At 40.8% G+C, this 18,731-nt stretch overlaps 1 protein-coding gene across 2 annotated transcripts in view; it reads right to left on the reverse strand.

Moving 5' to 3' along the window:
• AKAP7 (A-kinase anchoring protein 7) overlaps positions 1 to 18,731 on the reverse strand; it is a 133,593-nt gene that overhangs the window by 72,275 nt on the left and 42,587 nt on the right. For both annotated transcript variants that reach the window (XM_024759076.1, XM_024759075.1), the window contains exon 6: positions 1,016 to 1,128. In XM_024759076.1, the coding sequence (XP_024614844.1) occupies positions 1,016 to 1,128 (113 nt within the window). The remainder of the gene's footprint in view (positions 1 to 1,015; positions 1,129 to 18,731) is intronic.

Here is an 18,731-nt window from a genome sequence, read left to right on the forward strand (position 1 = left end):
AAAAGACTTTCTGAGCACAGAGACATCAAATACAAACTGTTGAATTCAGAAAAAAGATCTACTTACTAATAAACATGACCTTCATTTATAGAGCTGCAAATCAGTCTTAACTGCAGCCAAGAGTCATGGAGAGCAGGAACGATTACTAATCTGCATGCCCATCTCCAAAACTCTGGTACATCAGAGCAGGTCAGCAGATGTCTTAATTTGCATGAGAACCTCCCTAGGCTGAAATGGGAAAAAAAAAGGAAGGGTGCCCTTAGGATTCCAAGCGAACTGCTCGTGACTCCAGAGAAAAGTCCAAAGTCACTCCAACCTCTGAGAGAGGAGGCAGTGGCCTAGGAAGGCAGAAAGTCACCCTGAGATAGGGGAAGTCAAAAGACGGCCCTGGCTGTGGCACTGCTGACCATTCTCAGGGAGAAGTACTTTTAAGTACTGAGCTGGGGAGTGGGGCGCCCTTCTGTTACCCTCTTACCCAGTCCCTGGAACACTTGTTCCACACCCTCGATGGAGACAACTGATGAAAGAGCAAGGTGGCTTTTTGGAAACCTTGAAAGAGCTATGTAAAAGGGGGGCAGGGCGGAGCCTGTCCCACCTTGGAGAACCCAGCCTCAGGAAGCAGCATCAGTGTATGCAGGCCAGTGGAGAAAGCTCTGAGCACAGCAGGCTGCCAACAACCAGAAGCAAGGAACGCAGCGAAATACAACTCCAGCACCGCCCCCAAGGCTTTTCCAGGGACGAAGCAGATGTGGCAACAGATGAAGCAATGGTAAGTGATGGTCAGAGTGTGAGGCTAACAGCCACGGTGGCAAAGGAGGGGACAGCTGCCATGGCCTCCATGGAGGCTCTTGAGACAACTCAGCATCCTTGGGAACTGGAACCAGACTGACTTGGAATTCCAGGAGCAATAGTGGCAGAGGTGCCGAAAAGCACTACAAATGCCCCTCATGCCCCAACCATGCTCAGGGCTGGTGTGGCTAACAAAACAGGGCTTATAGGAAAAATGTCCACTGACCTTCTTCCGGAGCCATGGTGCTTTGGACAATTTCATGAAGGTCAAATGAGGCTTAAAAGGTCTCTTTTCTCCTGCCAAGATACCTTTTTCTTGAAATGTCCTTTTTGCAGCATCTGAAGAAAATAAAAAGCACAAAAATGTTACCATATGATAACCATATGAGACAAGAATCTAAAAAAGAGTGGATATATGTATATGTATAACTGAATCACTTTGCTGTACACCTGAAACTAACACAACATTGTAAACCAACTATTCTCCAATAAAATTAAAATTTTTTAAAAATGCTACTATAACACATGGCAGTCTTTAATCATAAAAATGGCATTTCAAAAGATAACAAATTATCTTATAAGGATGATTATAAACCGGTTTGAGATTTTTTTAAGAGAGGAAAAAACACAACATGTATGATAACAAACACATTATGACAGTTAAACCTGCAGTGATGTCAAACTTTCGGTAAAGCACACAAAAGCCACAATTTGACAAGGAAACATTTAATAAATAAAATAGCTCTTGGCTGATATGATGCAGATTTCACACAATATCCCAGTGGAGTCCATATGTATAAAAAAGGACTAGCTTATCTGTAAACCCTCATATCTAAAACTTCTGCTTCTAACCAAGATAGAATAACAGGGATCGGATTTACCCTCCCATCTAAAACAACCAAAAAAAAGGACGAAGTATACGAAACAATGGTTTGCAAGACACTGTACACCAGGCAGTGAAGGTCGGTGATCCCTCAGAGATGAGAAACAGACAAGGTAAGCCCTACAATTGTCCAGCTTACGTCCCTGGGTGTCTAGGTCTCTGCTCAAGGAAGAGAAACCCAGATGGAGCCCAGTCATCACACTAGGTTCAGAAAAGAGAGCAGAGAGTAGAAAAGACCAAGGCATCTGGAGCTCATGGGACAGAGTGCCAGAGAAGTGAGTCCTGCAGAGAGAAAACTGCAGAGATCCGCAAAGGGTCCCCCTAGTGGATTCAGCTAAGCCACTGACCAGCACATGTGTGTGAGCAAACTACCAGAGGCTGGAAAACACACTCCAAAGGATTAGAGAGAACATGCCCAGCTGTCACCCAGGGTTAGGAATTCTTTTCCCATCAGCCAGACTGGAAAACCTCAAGATTCATGGGACATTGGGCAGAGTAATCTAAGGGTCTTGCCTCAGTGGAGAGGAAAAATTAGCTCTGGCCTGGTACTGCTCTAGTCCCACCTAACAAAACTTAGAAGCAAAACGCCAAAGGAAAAACCTATTTCCAAGTAATTTAATTATGTCCCAGAACCAAGCCCAAGAATAATTAGAGTACAACAAATTATCCAACACCCAACAAGGTAAAATTTATAATGCCTGATATCTAATCAAAAATGACCAGGGGGCTTCCCTGGAGAGGGAGGGGGCCAAGGAAAAAAAAAAAAAAAAAAAAAAAAAAAAGACCAGGCATATAAACAGGAAAATATGAGCCACAATGAGAACATAACTTAATTCATCAAAAGTGACCCAGAACTAACACAGATGTTAGAATTAGCAGATAAGGACTTCAAAGTAGTTATTATAACTGTATTCTTTCTGTTCAGAAAGTTAAGTTCAGACATGCAAACTATAAAAAAAAGACCCAAATTAAATTTATAGAGATTAAAACTGCAAGGTCTGAGAAAAATAAACTGGATGGAATTAAGAACAGATTAGACACTGCAGAACAAAAAATTAGTGAACTTGAAGATGTAACAATAAAAACCACCCAAAATAAAACAGAGAAGAAAAAGAAATAAGAAAAAAAAAAAAAAGGAACAGAACATCAGTAAGCTGTGAGGCAACTTAGGTTGCCAAATACATGTATAAGTGGAGTCCCTGAAAAAGAGGCAAGAGAGAAAGAGATAAGAGAAGATACTTGAAGAACTAATGGCTGTTAGGGAATGAGAGCTATACCACAACCACAATGGAAAATAATCTGGACAGTTAACTATTGAAATTTAAGCTACACAAGCATTTTGAACCAGTAATTCCAATATTAAGAAAATACACAAAAATAAATAAAAGTACCAATACATAAGATTCTATATAGAAGATACTTAGCATTGTTTGAATTATCACAAACTGGAAATAACCTTCATCAATAAAGAAATGGTTGTTAAATTACCATAGGGCCATACTAAGAACTATCATAATGAAAAGAATGAATTAGAGCTACATATATTGGCCTGAAAAGACATCCATGATATCTATTAAGCAAAAACAGGCAAGTTGCATGGTTACTATATCCATAACATAATTTCATGGTTTAAAAGAGAGAGAAAGAAAGAAAATAAATGCTAGATATTTATGTTTTTATTAGCATAGCAAAATAGTATAGAATACCTTAGAATGGAGGTTGAGATTGAATAGAGGCAGAAGAGAACAGTAATGTTTTCTTTATACATATTTATATTGTTTGAAGGATTACAATGAGCACGTATTACTTTTGAATAAAAGGTTTAAAAATAAGAAGCACAGTAACGAACTGACAATACGTTGGCAATATAACATTGCTACGAGGGCACAAGCATCATAGCAGAATGCACAAAGAGGAGAGAGTCCTTTGCCACACATGTGAAGAATCCATCCCTTTCAAAGACCTTTGGTAAACAACTTTTCATTTGGTCCTTTCCCCTTAAAATCAGGGCTAATACATAAGTCAATTGTAAAGATAAGAAAACTGAAACATAAGATGTTCAAGGTCACACTCCTTGTTAGCAGTTAAGAAGGAACTGTGATCCACGTGCCCTAACTTCTACCCTTGTCATCTTCAAGCTGGCTGAAACCCCAGCTTGAGCCCTGGGAGTAAGGAAGGGCACAGAAGCTGCCTCAACAATTCAATGAGGAAGAGGAAGGCAGGGGGTTCTGCCGCCTTCCACCATGCCCACACACATTGGTTTCAGTCCGAGAAGTTCCCCTGTTTTACACACTGAGCTTCTGAGTACCATTTCATTTTTTTTAAAGGATCCCAATCCTTACCAAAAAGAAAGTTTGAAAAGCAATGATCAAAAAACTTATACAGGGTCCCTTCAGTAGCAATAATCCCACCAATAATGTCCAAAAAAAAAAAAACAAAATAGAAACTGGTAAAATATAGGACACAGAATACATCTTTGAATCTCAAGACTATATTCAATCTATTTTTTAAATTTATTTATTTGGCTGTGCTGGGTCTTAGTTGTGGCATTCAGGATCTTTAGTTGCAGCATGTTGGGATCGAACCCAGGCCCCCTGCATTGGGAGCGCAGAGTTCTAACAGCTGGACCACCAGGGAAGTCCCCACATTCAATCTAAATGTTCAGTGACGAATCATTAGAGAAATACAAATCAAAACCACCATGAGGTATCACCTCACACTGGTCAGAATGGCCATAATCAAAAAATCTACAAACAATAAGTGCTGGAGAGAGTGTGGAGAAAAGGGAACCCTCCTGCACTGTTGGTGGGAATGTAAATTGATACAGCCACTATGGAGAACGGTATGGAGGTTCCTTAATAAACTAAAAATAGAACTACCATATGACCCAGCAATCCCACTACTGGGGATATACCCTGAGAAAACCATAATTCAAAAAGAGTCATGTACCACAATGTTCACTGCAGCACTATTTACAATTGCCAGGACATGGAAGCAACCTAAATGTCCATCAAAAGATGAATAAAGAAGAGGTGGCACATATATACAATGGAATATTACTCAGCCATAAAAAGGAATGAAACTGAGTTATTTGTAATGAGGTGGATGGACCTAGAGTCTGTCATACAGAGTGAAGTAAGTCAGAAAGAGAAAAACAAATACCGTATGCTAACGCACATATATGGAATCTAAAAAAACGGCACTGATGAACCTAGTGGCAGGGCAGGAATAAAGACGCAGACGTGGAGAAGGGACTTGAGAACACAAACGGGGAACGGTAAGCTGGGACAAAGTGAGAGAGTGACATGGACATGTACACTACCAAATGTAAAATAGATAGCTAGTGGGAAGCTGCCGCATAGCACGAGGAGATCGGCTCGCTGCTTTGTGACCACCTAGAGGGGTGGGATAGGGAGGGTGGGAGGGAGGCTCAAGAGGGAGGCGATGTGGGGATGTATATATAAATGTATACTTACAGCTGATTCACTTTGTTGTACAACAGAAACTAACACAACACTGTGAAGCAATTATACTCCAATAAAGATATAAAAATAAATAAATAAATAAAGATTCAGTGAGAAACTGTCCCTTTTAAGTTCAGCTAATTCTCATCAATGTTAAGTATGTCCTAATTTTTCTAACAATTAAAACCATGAGCCTAGTGAAAGATTACCTAATGTTTCAAGGAAATGTGTCCTTAAAAATAAAAGATATGCCAGGTACTGTTCTGGGTGCCAGGGACACAATGGACAAAATAAATCCCCAGTCCTCAGGGAGCATCCAACTATACTGGGTGCCACAAACAAATAAATACACAATGCGGGGTATCAACAAGTGACACAAAGAAAAATAAAGCAGTAGGGGCATACAAAGTGATGTGGAAGAAAAGGGGTTGTTATTTCAGAGAAGGTGGTCTGGGAATCCTGTTCCAAAGATGAGACATTTGAGAAGCCACCTGGATGAGGTCTAGAAGAGAATCACGTGTGTATCTGGAGCGAGGGTGCTCGTGGCAGAAGGAACAGCTTCCATGGTGAAAAGTGGTTAGTAGGTCCAAAAGCAGTAAAAAGGGTAGGATAACCGGAACAGGATGAGCGGGGGATCGGGGAAGAGGTAGGAAAGGGGTTTAGAGAAGTGGGCAGGGGCCCTTACGAGGCACGGCAAAAGCTTTGGATTGTATTCTAAGGTTGGTGGGAAATTCTGGGGGTTTTAAGCAAGGGAAATTTATGTATGATAGTAACTTTCTTTACTCATCTATATTTCAACTGAAATATACATGTCTTCCTGGTGAGAGCAACTGAGTCTCAGGAGATTGAAAGTGTTCTTCTCTTTCCCTGGAAATGTATTAGTTGAAGGAAAGACAGCTAAATGGAATGTCACTGTGTTTAAAGTGGGGGAGGGGGGGCACTGGGGTCTTGGGTCACCATCTGGCATCTCCTGAGACATGTACCAGACTTGGCTTTTGAAGTTGCATCCTCCCTTGTTCCCCTATACAATGACTCTCTGTAATTTCTGTGCCCTCGCAGGTACACAAGATTTCATTCTATTGCTCACAAACTCATAAACTCAATGGAGCTGAGGCCCCTTACCACCCTTCCACTACTCCTTTTTTTTTTTTTAATTTATTATTTATTGGCTGTGTTTGGTCTTCCTTGCTGCGTGCGGGCTCTCTCTAGTTGCGGCAAGCGGGGGCTACTCTTCGTTGTGGTGTGTGGGCTTCTCAATGCGGTGGCTTCTCTTGTTGCAGAGCACAGGCTCTAGGTGTGCAGGCTTCAGTAGTTGCGGCACACGGGCTCAGTAGTTGTGGCTCACGGGCTCTAGCGTGCAGGCTCAGTAGTTGTGGCACACGGGTTTAGTTGCTCTGCAGCATGTGGGATCTTCCCAGACCAGGGCTTGGACCCGTGTCCTCTGCATTAGCAGGCAGGTTCTTAACCACTGCGCCACCAGGGAAGCCCCCTTCCACCACTCTTGAGCACACAGAAAAAGCAGAGCTCTCTAGGGCAAAAGTGGAACTGGTGAGAATACTGTACAGCCATCCATCACACAAGACCATCCTCTCTTCACTTCCACTGCCACTCTGGCTTTGCTACCTCTATGGACACGTCTCAGAAACAGAGCACAGGTCACTTTTGCTCTCAGACTTAGGGTGTTTCTGTTGCTTCATTCAGGGGATGATGGAGCGGCAAGAATTCACACTCTAGGGCTTCCCTGGTGGCGCAGTGGTTGAGACTCTGCCTACCGATGCAGGGAACACGGGTTCGTGCTCCGGTCTGGGAAGATCCCACACGCCGCGGAGCGGCTAGGCCCATGAGCCATGGCCGCTGAGCCTGCACATCTGGAGCCTGTGCTCCACAACGGAAGAGGCCACATCAGTGAAAGGCCTGCGTACCGCCAAAAAAAAAAAAAAGAATTCACACTCTAGCTTAGCCTCTGACTCTCTCCTTCACCCAAACTAGGGAATCTTCCCTAGCATCAGGGCAGGAAAAACACCATTATCCTTTGTTGTTGAAACCCCAAAGCCCTTTCTCTATTTTTTCTGCAGTATTCTCTCTCTTCTGAGCACGAGGTGCCACTGCTTGGATGGGGGGCTAGGCATTAAAGAAGGAATACAAGAGACACACAGATAAAAACTTGGTATCTCAAAATATTATCCCACCACATTTTCAAAAATCTCCCTTTGTTATTTTACTTCTGTAATATCTACCAAGTGCTAGTATGTGCTAAATGTGATGTTTTGATCGGTTTGTAAATTTGGGGCATGTCCTAAAACCATTCACTGTGAGTCACTGCCACCATGATTTTTCCTCTCTCTTCTATGGTAATAAAAAACGTTAAGCAGTAGACCATTAAAATACCAAAAAAACACTAGTTCTTAGTTGTAAGCAACAGATGACCACTTTGGTTGAGTTAAGCAGGAAAGGAATTTATATAATAACACTGAGAGGACTAAAGTTGCAGCCTGGAAGGCTAGGAAGCCAAGATGCCCAACATTGGATCCAACAGTGGATAACAGGTCTGGGGATGCCACCACCTCTCCCAGCCAGCACTACTGAAGCCATGCACACACACAAAGGGCAAGAACTGTCACCTGCTTTAGACACTGATGACACAACCTATCCCCACAATGGATTCTGCACAGTCCTTTTTTGCTCAGGTTGCTAGCTTCTGACTCAAAGTCTGGGCCAAAGCAAGATCACATAACACTAAAAAGAAAAGTCTGTGAAAGCACATATCTGACATGAGAGAGAGTGCGGAAGAGTTTGGATACTAGGCAACCTAAACAAAAAGACAACAATCCAGCATATGCATGTTTAAAGAAGACTGTATTCGTACCAATTACAGTCATGCCTCAGAGATTCTGAGGGTTCAGTTCCAGACCACCACAATAAAGCAGAATATCACAATAAAGCAAGTCACACAAATTTGGGGGGGGGACATAAAAAGTCATATTTACACTATACTGTAGTCTATTCAATGTGCAATAGCATTACACCTAAAAAACAATGTACTTTATTGCTCAAAAATTCTAACCATCATCTGAGCCTTCAGTGAATACTAATTTTTTTGGCTGGTGGAGGGTCTTGCCTCAGTGTCAACGGCGACTGACTGATCAGGGTGATGGCTGCTGAGGGCTGGGAAGGCTGCGGCAGTGCCTTAAAATAAGACACCAGTGAAGTTTGATGCATTGATGAACTCTTCCTTTCACTTGAACACTTAGAGGCCGTTGTAGGGTTACTAACTGGCCTAATTTCAGTATTATTGTGTCTCAAGGAATAGAGAGGTCCAAAGAGTGGGCGAGAGATGGGGAAACGGACAGTCAGTGGAGCAGTCGGAAGACACACATTTATTAAGTTGGCCGTCTTATATGTGCACGGTTCATGGCACCCCGAAGATCACTGACCACAGATCGCCATAAAAAATATAATAATCACAGAAAAGTTTGAAATATTGCAAGAATTACCAAAATGTGACATAGAAACACTAAATGAGCAAATGTTGTTAGAAAAATGTCACTGATAGACTTGCTCTATATAGGGTTACCTTCAATTTGTTAAAAAAAAAAAAAAGCAGTTATCTGTCAAACACAATAAAGCAAAGAGCAATAAAATGAAGTCTGCCTGTACTGTTACAATGAACTTATCACCTTTTAGTTCATATAATCACAAACAGGTATATCTTTTCTCAACTACCCTATCATAGCCCAGCTTTAAACTTCTTTATTTCGGCATGTTCTCACCTGTTTTAAACACACCTAATATCAAAACATTAAGCTGAATATTATAAAACTGCCATTTTTATTGCTCAAAAACAGTCAAATATTGGCAACGTCTGATGGTTTAACATATACCATAATGGACTAACTTACTAAATCCCTAAAATTTGACTAAAGAGATTAGGACTTATCTTCTAAGTGTTCAAGTATTTGAAGAATTATCACATAGAAGAGCTTCGGATGGCAACTTAGCAACGTGTTCACACCAACCCTCAAAATAGAAATGGCTAGAAAGTGTCAAAGGTAAAATTCATTTGTTAAGTTATTTACTGAGCAGTTCTCCTATGTGCCAGGTACAATATGTCCTGAAGACAGCAAACAGTCCCTGCTTTTATGGAGTTTATAGTCTCATGGGACAGATTTTAGCCCAAGAAGGAGAAAGACAAAGTTTAGAATTATCAGAAAATACAAGAGATATAAGGAAAGGAGCTTTGTTAACAGAAATCAAAATAGTAGGTATTTGTAATGTTCATTACTATCTACATTTGTTTTTACATATTATTTAATTTGCTATATCAGTATTATTATAAATTGATTCTAAAGAAACAACATTTTCTGATTTACTGGCTTCAGTTACATCAAATTTTGATCCAACAGTTCTCATTATTCACTGGGCCTGAACTCTTTGATGATGGATATCTATCCACAATACCGGTTTAAATAATTTGTCACAAAGCACATTTCATTTTTATTACTGTGTTTTTCCAGCAGAGTATATTCTCTAGGTACATAGAAATATGGGGAACAAATGTCACCTTCATTTGGGAAAGTTATTTCTTAGGACTGACTCTATATTCCTAATATAATCTATAAGTATAATCTATTGCTCAGCCAGAATACTGGGTAATGGTTATAGAAATATCATTCTTGAGATCAGAAAAATTCTTGCTAGTGTAAAAACCACATGTCATTTTTCATCTATGTTAACTCATGTTCTGGAAGAGAAACTTATGAATATTTTAATAAATTGTTCAATTCCTCCTAGTACCAAAGACATTCTTTCAAGCGCTAAATAGAAAAGCACATAGCAAATACATCAGATATCCTTCAAAAGTCATCTACGAATGCTCCCTAAATAATATAATTCACCTCATATTTAGAAGCAAATTGTCTGAAGAACAATTTCTTAATGTATATTTTAAACACAAGGAGACTTAGCTGTATAAAAGAACATCAAAATGAATAATAAAGAGACAATACTTTTATAATCCTAAGTAATACAATTTTATCTATTTTTAACTTTTTATTTTTTGTATTTATTCAATTCCTTCCCATACCTGAAAAGAAGCAGTGTAACTGGAGCATACTGAGGGAGAAGAGAGAAGCAGGTTAAGACAGGAGACCTCAGCAGGACACCAGAACACAAGGATACCGTGGGCCATAGCAAGGAGTCTGGAAAGTTGTGATAGACAGCTATACCCAGCTATACTCAGAGTCATTCTGGCAGATGAAGAGTCAAAGATTTCACTATGCTTACAAACTGCTGGAGCGGAGTATACGAGGCTACTGTCAAAGAAGTCAAGGGATTTCAAGAAAAGGAACAGTTGTAAAGATAATGGGTGGGGGGGGGGGGTGGTAATTGTTATTATTATTAATTATTATTACTAATGATAATAGCTATCATCTAACACTGTACATGAGCCAAACACTATACCAAAGCACTTCATGTATATTATCTCATTTTGTTTTGAGAATAGTTTCTATTACATTTGTTTTACAAATAAGGAAATTAAGTAAGGAATTAGATAGATTGCTTAAAGTCACTCAGCTGGTCACAGGCTGCGTTGTGGGTCAGGGAGCAGGCCGGCAATCAGCTCTGACGGACCCCACAGCTCACTGTGAGCCAGGATGGTTGGACGGCTGTGCTCACACGGCTGCAGCAAGAGAGCGAACAAAGCCCTCAATGCCCAAGAGGAAATATTCAGACAACAGCAGAAAGAAGAGGTAGAGGGTAACAAAACCTGACACCACGAACCACCAATAAAAAAAAGGCTTTTGTGTGAGGGCAAAACAGGGACAAAGCAAGAAACAACTAAGAGAAAGTGGGTGACGTTTCTGGGTCCCGTGGTGTGAGGCATTTGGTGCACCAAGGAAGCTATGATCTCGGACTGGAGCCGGGCTTCAGCTTAGGCTGGAAGGTACAGGGGGTGCTCCCAGACACTGGTTAGGAGTCCTGTTGTTCATTTACAGTGTAACAGACCAGCATAGTGATTATGAACACAGGATCTGGTGGGAGTGGCAAGATGGGTGAAGGAGGTCAAAAGATGCAAACTGCCACTTATTAAAAAAATAAGTCCTGGGGATGTAATGTACACCATGCTGCCCATACTTAATAATACTGTCTTGCATATTTGAAGGCTGTTAAAAGAGTAAATCTTAAACATTCTCATCACAAGAAAAAGAATTTTATAACTATGTGTGCTGACGGATGTTAACTAGATTTACTGTGGTGATCATTTTGCAGTACATACAAATATCAAATCATTATGTTGAACCCCAGAAACAAATATAATGTTATAAATCAATTATAGCTCAATTTAAAAAAAATCTAACAAGAGGGGAATAGTAAAATAAATTATAATGCAAGCAAATATTACACAACCAGTAAAAGTAATGCTTTCGGAGACTGTTTCATGACAATGATAATGGTAGCTAACACTTCTTAATTGGGCATTTATTCTGTATCAAATATTCTTCTTTACGTAGACTGTATATCACACATACGTTACAATAAATAATACCGTTAAAAAAAGAACACAGGTTTGTCACTTCACACCTCACGATACTGCAGTGCTTATGTTCAAGTGACCCTAATTTTACTTAATAATGGCCTCAAAGTGCCAGAGGAGTGACACTGGCAATTCAGATACGCCAAAGAGAAGCCGTAAAGTGCTTCCCTGAAGTGAAGAGATGAAATTTCTCTGCCAAGCAAAGTAAGAAAATCATACGCTGAGATCTACGTAGATCCATGTGTCTTCTCTTCAACATCCCTGGTGGAAAGTCCAGGTTATTTGTGAGAAGACAGTAGAGAAGGAGGGAGAAGTAGAGTGCAGATCAAAAGGTTTCCAAAAGAAAGGAGCTGCAAGGAATATTCTATACAACCTCAGCATCTTCTAGCTTTTCTGGGTGGCTGACAGAGTCTTGGTACTCCAGCAGAGGGTTAGGCCTGAGTCTCTGAGGTGGGAGAGAAGAGTTCAGGACATTGGTCCACCAGAGACCTCCTGGCCCCATGTAATATCAAACAGCGAAAGCTCTCCCAGAGATCTCCATCTCAATGCTAAGACCCAGCTCCACTCAACGACCAGCAAGCTACAGTGCTGGACATTCTATGCCAAACAGCTAGCAAGACAGGAACACAACCCCACCCATTAGCAGAGAGGCTGCCTAAAATCATAATAAGTTCACAGACACCCCAAAACACAACACCAGACATGGTCCTGCCCTCCAGAAAGACAAGATCCAGCCTCATCCACCAGAACACAGGCACCAGTCCCCTCCAAGAGGAAGCCTACACAACCCACTGAAACAAACTTACCCACTGGGGACAGACACCAAAAACAAAGGGAACTACGAACCTGCAACCTGCAGAAAGGAGACACCAAACACAGTAAGCTAAGCAAAATGAGAAGACAGAGAAATACACAGCAGATGAAGGAGCAAGGTAAATCTCACCAGACCAAACAAATGAAGAGGAAATAGTCTACCTGAAAAAGAATTCAGAGTAATAGCAAAGATGATCCAAAATCTTAAAAACAGAATGGAGGAAATACACGAAACGTTAACAAGGACCTAGAAGAAGAGCAAACAAACAATGATGAACAACACAATAAATGAAATTTAAAACTCTCTAGAAGGAATCAATAGCAGAATAACTGAGGCAGAAGAATGGATAAGTGACCTGGAGGATAAAATACTGGAAATAACCACTGCACAGCAGAATAAAGAAAAAAAAAATGAAAAGAATTGACGACAGTTTCAGAGACCTCGGGGACAACATTAAACGCACCAACATTCGAATAATAGGGGTCCCAGAAGAAGAGAAAAAAAAGGGACTGAGAAAATATTTAAAGAGACTGTAGTTGAAAACTTCCCTAATACGGGAAAGGAAATAGTCAATCAAGTCCAGGAAGCACAGAGAGTCCCATACAGGATAAATTCAAGGAGAAACATGCCAAGACACATATTAATCAAACTATCAAAAATTAAATACAAAGAAAAAATATTAAAAGCAGCAAAGGAAAAGCAACAAATAACGTACAAGGGAATCCCCATAAGGTTAACAGCTGATCTTTCAGCAGCAACTCTGCAAGCCAGAAGGGACTGGCAGGACAAATTTAAAGTGATGAAAGGGAAAAACCTACAACCAAGATTACTCTGCTCAGCAAGGATCTCATTCAGATTCGATGGAGAAATTAAAACCTTTACAGATAAGCAAAAGCTAAGAGAATTCAGCGCCACCAAATCAACTTTACAACAACTCCTAAAGGAACTTCTCTAGGCAGGAAACACAAGAGAAGGAAAAGACCTACAATAACAAACCCAAAACAATTAAGAAAATGGTAATAGGAACACACATATCAATAACTACCTTAAATGTAAATGGATTAAATGCTCCAACCAAAAGACATAGACTGGTTGAATGGATACTAAAACAAGACCCGTATATATGCTGTCTACAGGAGGCCGACGTCAAACCTAGGGCCACATACAGACTGAAAGTGAGGGTATGGAAAAAGATATTCCATGCCAATGGAAATCAAAAGAAAGCTGGAGTGACAAAACAGACTTTAAAATAAACACTATCACAAGAGACAAAGAAGGACACTACATAATGATCAAGGGATCAATCCAAGAAAAAGATATAACAATTGTAAATATTTATGCACCCAAAATAGGAGCACCTCAATACTTAAGGCAACTGCTAACAGCCATAAAGGGGGAAATGGACAGTAACACAATCATAGTAGGGGACTTTAAGACCCCACTTTCACCAATGGACAGATCATCCAAAATGAAAATAAATAAGGAAACACAAGCTTTAAATGACATATTAAACAAGATGGACTTAACTGATATTTATAGGACATTCCATCCAAAAGCAACAGAATATACTTTCTTCTCAAGTGCTCATGGAACCTTCTCCAGGACAGATAATATCTTGGGTGACAAATCAAGCCTTGGTTAATTTAAGAAAACTGAAATCATATCAAGTACCTTTTCTGACCACAAGGCTATGAGACTAGACATCAATTACAGGAAAAAATCTGTAAAAAATACAAACACATGGAGGCTAAAATCTACAGTACTAAACAACCAACAGATCACTGAAGAAATCAAAGAGGAATTCAAAAAATACCTAGAAACAAATGACAATGAAAACACGATGACCCAAAACCTATGGGATACAGCAAAAGCAGTTCTAAGAAGGAACTGTACAGCAATACAATCCTACCTCAAGAAACAAGTAACATCTCAAATAAACAACCTAACCTTACATCTAAAGCAATTAGAGAAAGAAGAACAAAAAAACCCCAAAGTTAGCAGAAGGAAAGAAATCATACAGATCAGATCAGAAATAAATGAAAAAGAAATGAAGGGGGGACTTCCCTGGCGGTGCAGTGGTTAAGAATCCACATGCCAATGCAAGGGACACGGGTTCGAGCCCTGGTCCAGGAAGATCCCACATGCCGCAGAGCAACTAAGCCCATGTGCCATAATTACCGAGCCTGTGAGCAACAACTACTGAGCCCGGGAGCCACAACTACTAGAGCCCACGTGCCTAGAGCCGGTGCTCCACAACAAGAGAAGCCATTGCCATGAGAAGCCCATGCACCGCAAGAAGGAGTGGACCCCACTTACCGCAACTAGAGAAATCCTGCACACAGCAATGAAGACCCCATGCAGCCAAAAATAAATAAGTTAAATTAAAAAAAGAAATGAAGGAAACAATAGCAAAGATCAATAAAACTAAAAGCTGGCTCTTTGAGAAGATAAACAAAATTGATAAACCTTTAGCCAGACTCATCAAGAAAAAATACAGAACGAGAAAAAAACATTTCACAACTTGTATGGAAACACAAAGGACCACAAATAGCCAAAGCAATCTTGAGAAAGAAAAACAGAGCTGGAGGAATCAGGCTCCCTGACTTCAGACTATACTACGAAGCTACAGTAATCAAGACAGTATGGTACTGGCACAAAAACAGAAATATAGATCAATGCAACAGGATAGAAAGACCAGAGATAAACCAACAAACATACGGTCACCTTACTGTTTTTAAAGGAGGCAAGAATATACAATGGAGAAAACAGCCTCTTCAATAAGTGGTGCTGGGAAAACTGGACAGCTACATATAAAAGAATGAAATTAGAACACTCCCTAACACCATACACAAAAATAAACTCAAAATGGATTAAAGACCTAACTGTAAGGCCAGACACTATAAAACTCTTTTCTGTTGTTTTTTGTTTTTGTTTTTTTGCGGTACGCAGGCCTCTCACTGTTGTGGCCTCTCCCATTGTGGAGCACAGGCTCCGGATGCACAGGCTCAGCAGCCATGGCTCATGGGCCCAGCTGCTCCGCAGCATGTGGTATCTTCCCGGACCGGGGCACGAACCCGTGTCCCCTGCATCAGCAGGCAGACTCTCAACCACTGCGCCACCAGGGAAGCCCACTATAAAACTCGTAATGGAAAACACAGGCAGAACACTCTATGACATAAATCACAGCAAGATCCTTTTAGACCCACCTCCTAGAGAAATGGAAATAAAAACAAAAATAAACAAATGGGACCTAATGAAACTTAAAAGCTTTTGCACAGCAAAGGAAACCATAAACAAGATAAAAAGACAACCCTCAGAATGGGAAAAAATATTTGCAAGTGAAGCAGCTGACAGAGGATTAATCTCCAAAATATACAGGCAGCTCATGCAGCTCAATATCAAAAACACAAAGAACCCAATCCAAAAATGGGGAGAAGATCTAAATAGACATTTCTCCAAAGAAGATTTACAGATTGCCAACAAACACATGAAAGGATGCTCAATGTCACTAATCATTAGAGAAATGCAAATCAAAACTACAATGAGGAATTTCCTGGTGGCACAGTGGTTAAGAATCCACCTGCCAATGCAGGGGTCGTGGGTTCAAGCCCTGGTCCAGGAAGATCCCACATGCCGTGGAGCAACTAAGCCCGTGAGCCACAGTTACTGAGCCTGCGCTCTAGAGCCCGTGAGCCACAGCTACTGAGCCCGCATGCCACAACTACCGAAGCCCGCACGCCACGCCTGGAGCCCGTGTTCCGCAGTAAGAGAAGCCGCCACAATGCGAAGCCCACACACCGCAGCAAAGAGTAGCCCCCGCTCACTGCAACTAGAAAAAGCCCGTGTGCAGCAATAAAGACCCAATGCAGCCAAAAATTAATTAATTAATTAATTTTTTTAAAAAAACTACAATGAGGTATCACCTCACACCGGTCAGAATGGCCATCATCAAAAAATTTACAAACAATAAATGCTGGAGAGGGTGTGAAGAAAAGGGAACCCTGTTGTGCTGTTAGTGGGAATGTAAATTGATACAGTCACTATGGAGAACAGTATGGAGTTTCCTTAAAACACTAAAAATAGAACTACCAGAGGACCCAGCAATCCCACTACTGGGCATATACCCTGAGAAAACCATAATTCAAAGAGTCTTTTACCACAATGTTCATTGCAGCTCTATTTACAATAGCCAGGACATGGAAGCAACCTAAGTTTCCACTGACAGATGAATGGATAAAAAAGATGTGGCACACATATACAATGGAATATTGCTCAGCCATAAGAAGGAACGAAACTGAGTTATTTGTAGTGAGGTGGATGGACCTCAAGTCTCTCATACAGAGTGAATTAAGTCAGAAAGAGAAAAACAAATACCGTATGCTAACACAAATATATGGAATCTAAAAAAAAAAAAAAAGGGTTCTGAAGAACTTAGGGGCAGGACAGGAAAAAAGACACAGACATAGGGAATGGACCTGAGGACACGGGAAGGGGAGAAGGGTAAGCTGGGACGAAGTGACAGAGTGGCATGGACATATATACACTACCAAATGTAAAATAGATAGCTAGTGGGAAGCAGCCTCATAGCACAGGGAGATCAGCTCGGTGCTTTGTGACCACCTAGAGGGGTGGGATAGGGAGGGTGGGAGGGAGACGCAAGAGGGTGGAGATATGGGGATATATGTATATGTATAGCTGATTCACTTTTTTATACAGCAGAAACTAGCACACCATTTTAAAGCAATTATACTCCAACAAAGATGTTAAAAAAAAAAAAAGGAACAAAGAATATGGAGCCAGACTGCCTGGATTTGCGTCCTGGCTTTACCACTTACTAACAAATTATTTAGCCTCTTTGTGCCTCAGATTCCCAACTGTAAAACGGGGGTGATGACAATCATCCCTGTCTCACATAGTTGTTAAGACTGAAAGGGTTAACATTTGTAAGATGATTAGAATAATATCCAGCATAAAGTAAATCCATTTAAGTGTTTGATTGAAAATCAAGTAAAATAAAAGATATAGGGAATATGCCACCCCAAAATGTGCCACTTGGGCATAAGACATATTTTGAGCTAGAGACAAAGAGAATCAATAGATGCAAAAAGAAACTTTCCCAGAGCTTCCCTTGTCTGACCAAAAGCAGACACCTGTGAAAAACGAGGACTGCCAAAAGCCCCCTCTCCTGGGGAATTTGTATGGCCAAGGCGGACCTATACACACAAACCTTACTCCATTAGAGGCCCCCCCCAGTCTGCCCGCCCTGAAAGCTTAAAACCCTTTTCCTTTGTCTTGTCACTTCTCTACAAATTTATTATTCTTCTGTTAAGATGCTATATGAGCCCACATTCTAGCCACCCCCGTGAGTTACTCTTCATTGAGGTTTCACCCATGTGATGTGTACTGGACACATTACTAAACCTTTGCTTTTCCCTTGTTAATCTGTTGTCAGTCTAAGTCTACAGGGTCCCTGGGGGAGAATCTAGGAGGGTAGAAGGAAAAACAATTTGTCCCTATACGGGACAATGGAAAAGGTAAAAAGAGAGGTGAGAGGGGAGAAGTATGAGGATTTGTGCCTGAGGGCCTGCACAGAGGTAGGGTGTGCGACAAGAGGCTCTGAGGGCCCTCTAGGGAGTGGGGCTGTGATTCAGACATTCTGGCTGGGGAGAAAAGCTTGTCTTTGCTTAGTTCTAAATGATGTGTGGCTAAGGTGTGCTGATGTCTCTGAAGACAGCTTAGTCCAGCCATTACGGGGAAGGGTCAGCAGGCTGCTGGGATGCCCATCTGACTGTGGTGGTTAGAAGTGCAAAAGCAGAACAGTTTAGAAAAAGGCCCGAAGATACCAGCAACTGAACAGAATCCCCACAAGGAGCAGAAACACAGGGCATATACTCTCCATCTTTTGGGGAACATGACGGTCATAATAAGAGAAAGAGTAATGTTCAAATGAACACCCTGAAAACCTTTCATTTTTCCTTTTATGAGATAAATGCACTTGGAATCTTTTATCATGCTAAACAAGCACATTATTCTCATTTAAAAAAAAAAGATTTGCAAGGACTATTATAATCCCAGCAGGCTAAATTTTTAGCAATCTCTCAATCTAATACACTTCTTAACAAAATTACATTTCACACAAAAAAATGAATGAAATCACATTCATTTCTATGCAAAAAGCTTCCAGTGCAATTTCATCACTGTGAAATGTGGAGAAATGACATGTAAATGCCTAATTTTCAATACCTT

Source organism: Neophocaena asiaeorientalis, unplaced genomic scaffold (assembly GCF_003031525.2).
Source record: "Neophocaena asiaeorientalis asiaeorientalis breed wild unplaced genomic scaffold, Neophocaena_asiaeorientalis_V1.1 scaffold5, whole genome shotgun sequence".
Taxonomy (NCBI): domain Eukaryota; kingdom Metazoa; phylum Chordata; class Mammalia; order Artiodactyla; family Phocoenidae; genus Neophocaena; species Neophocaena asiaeorientalis.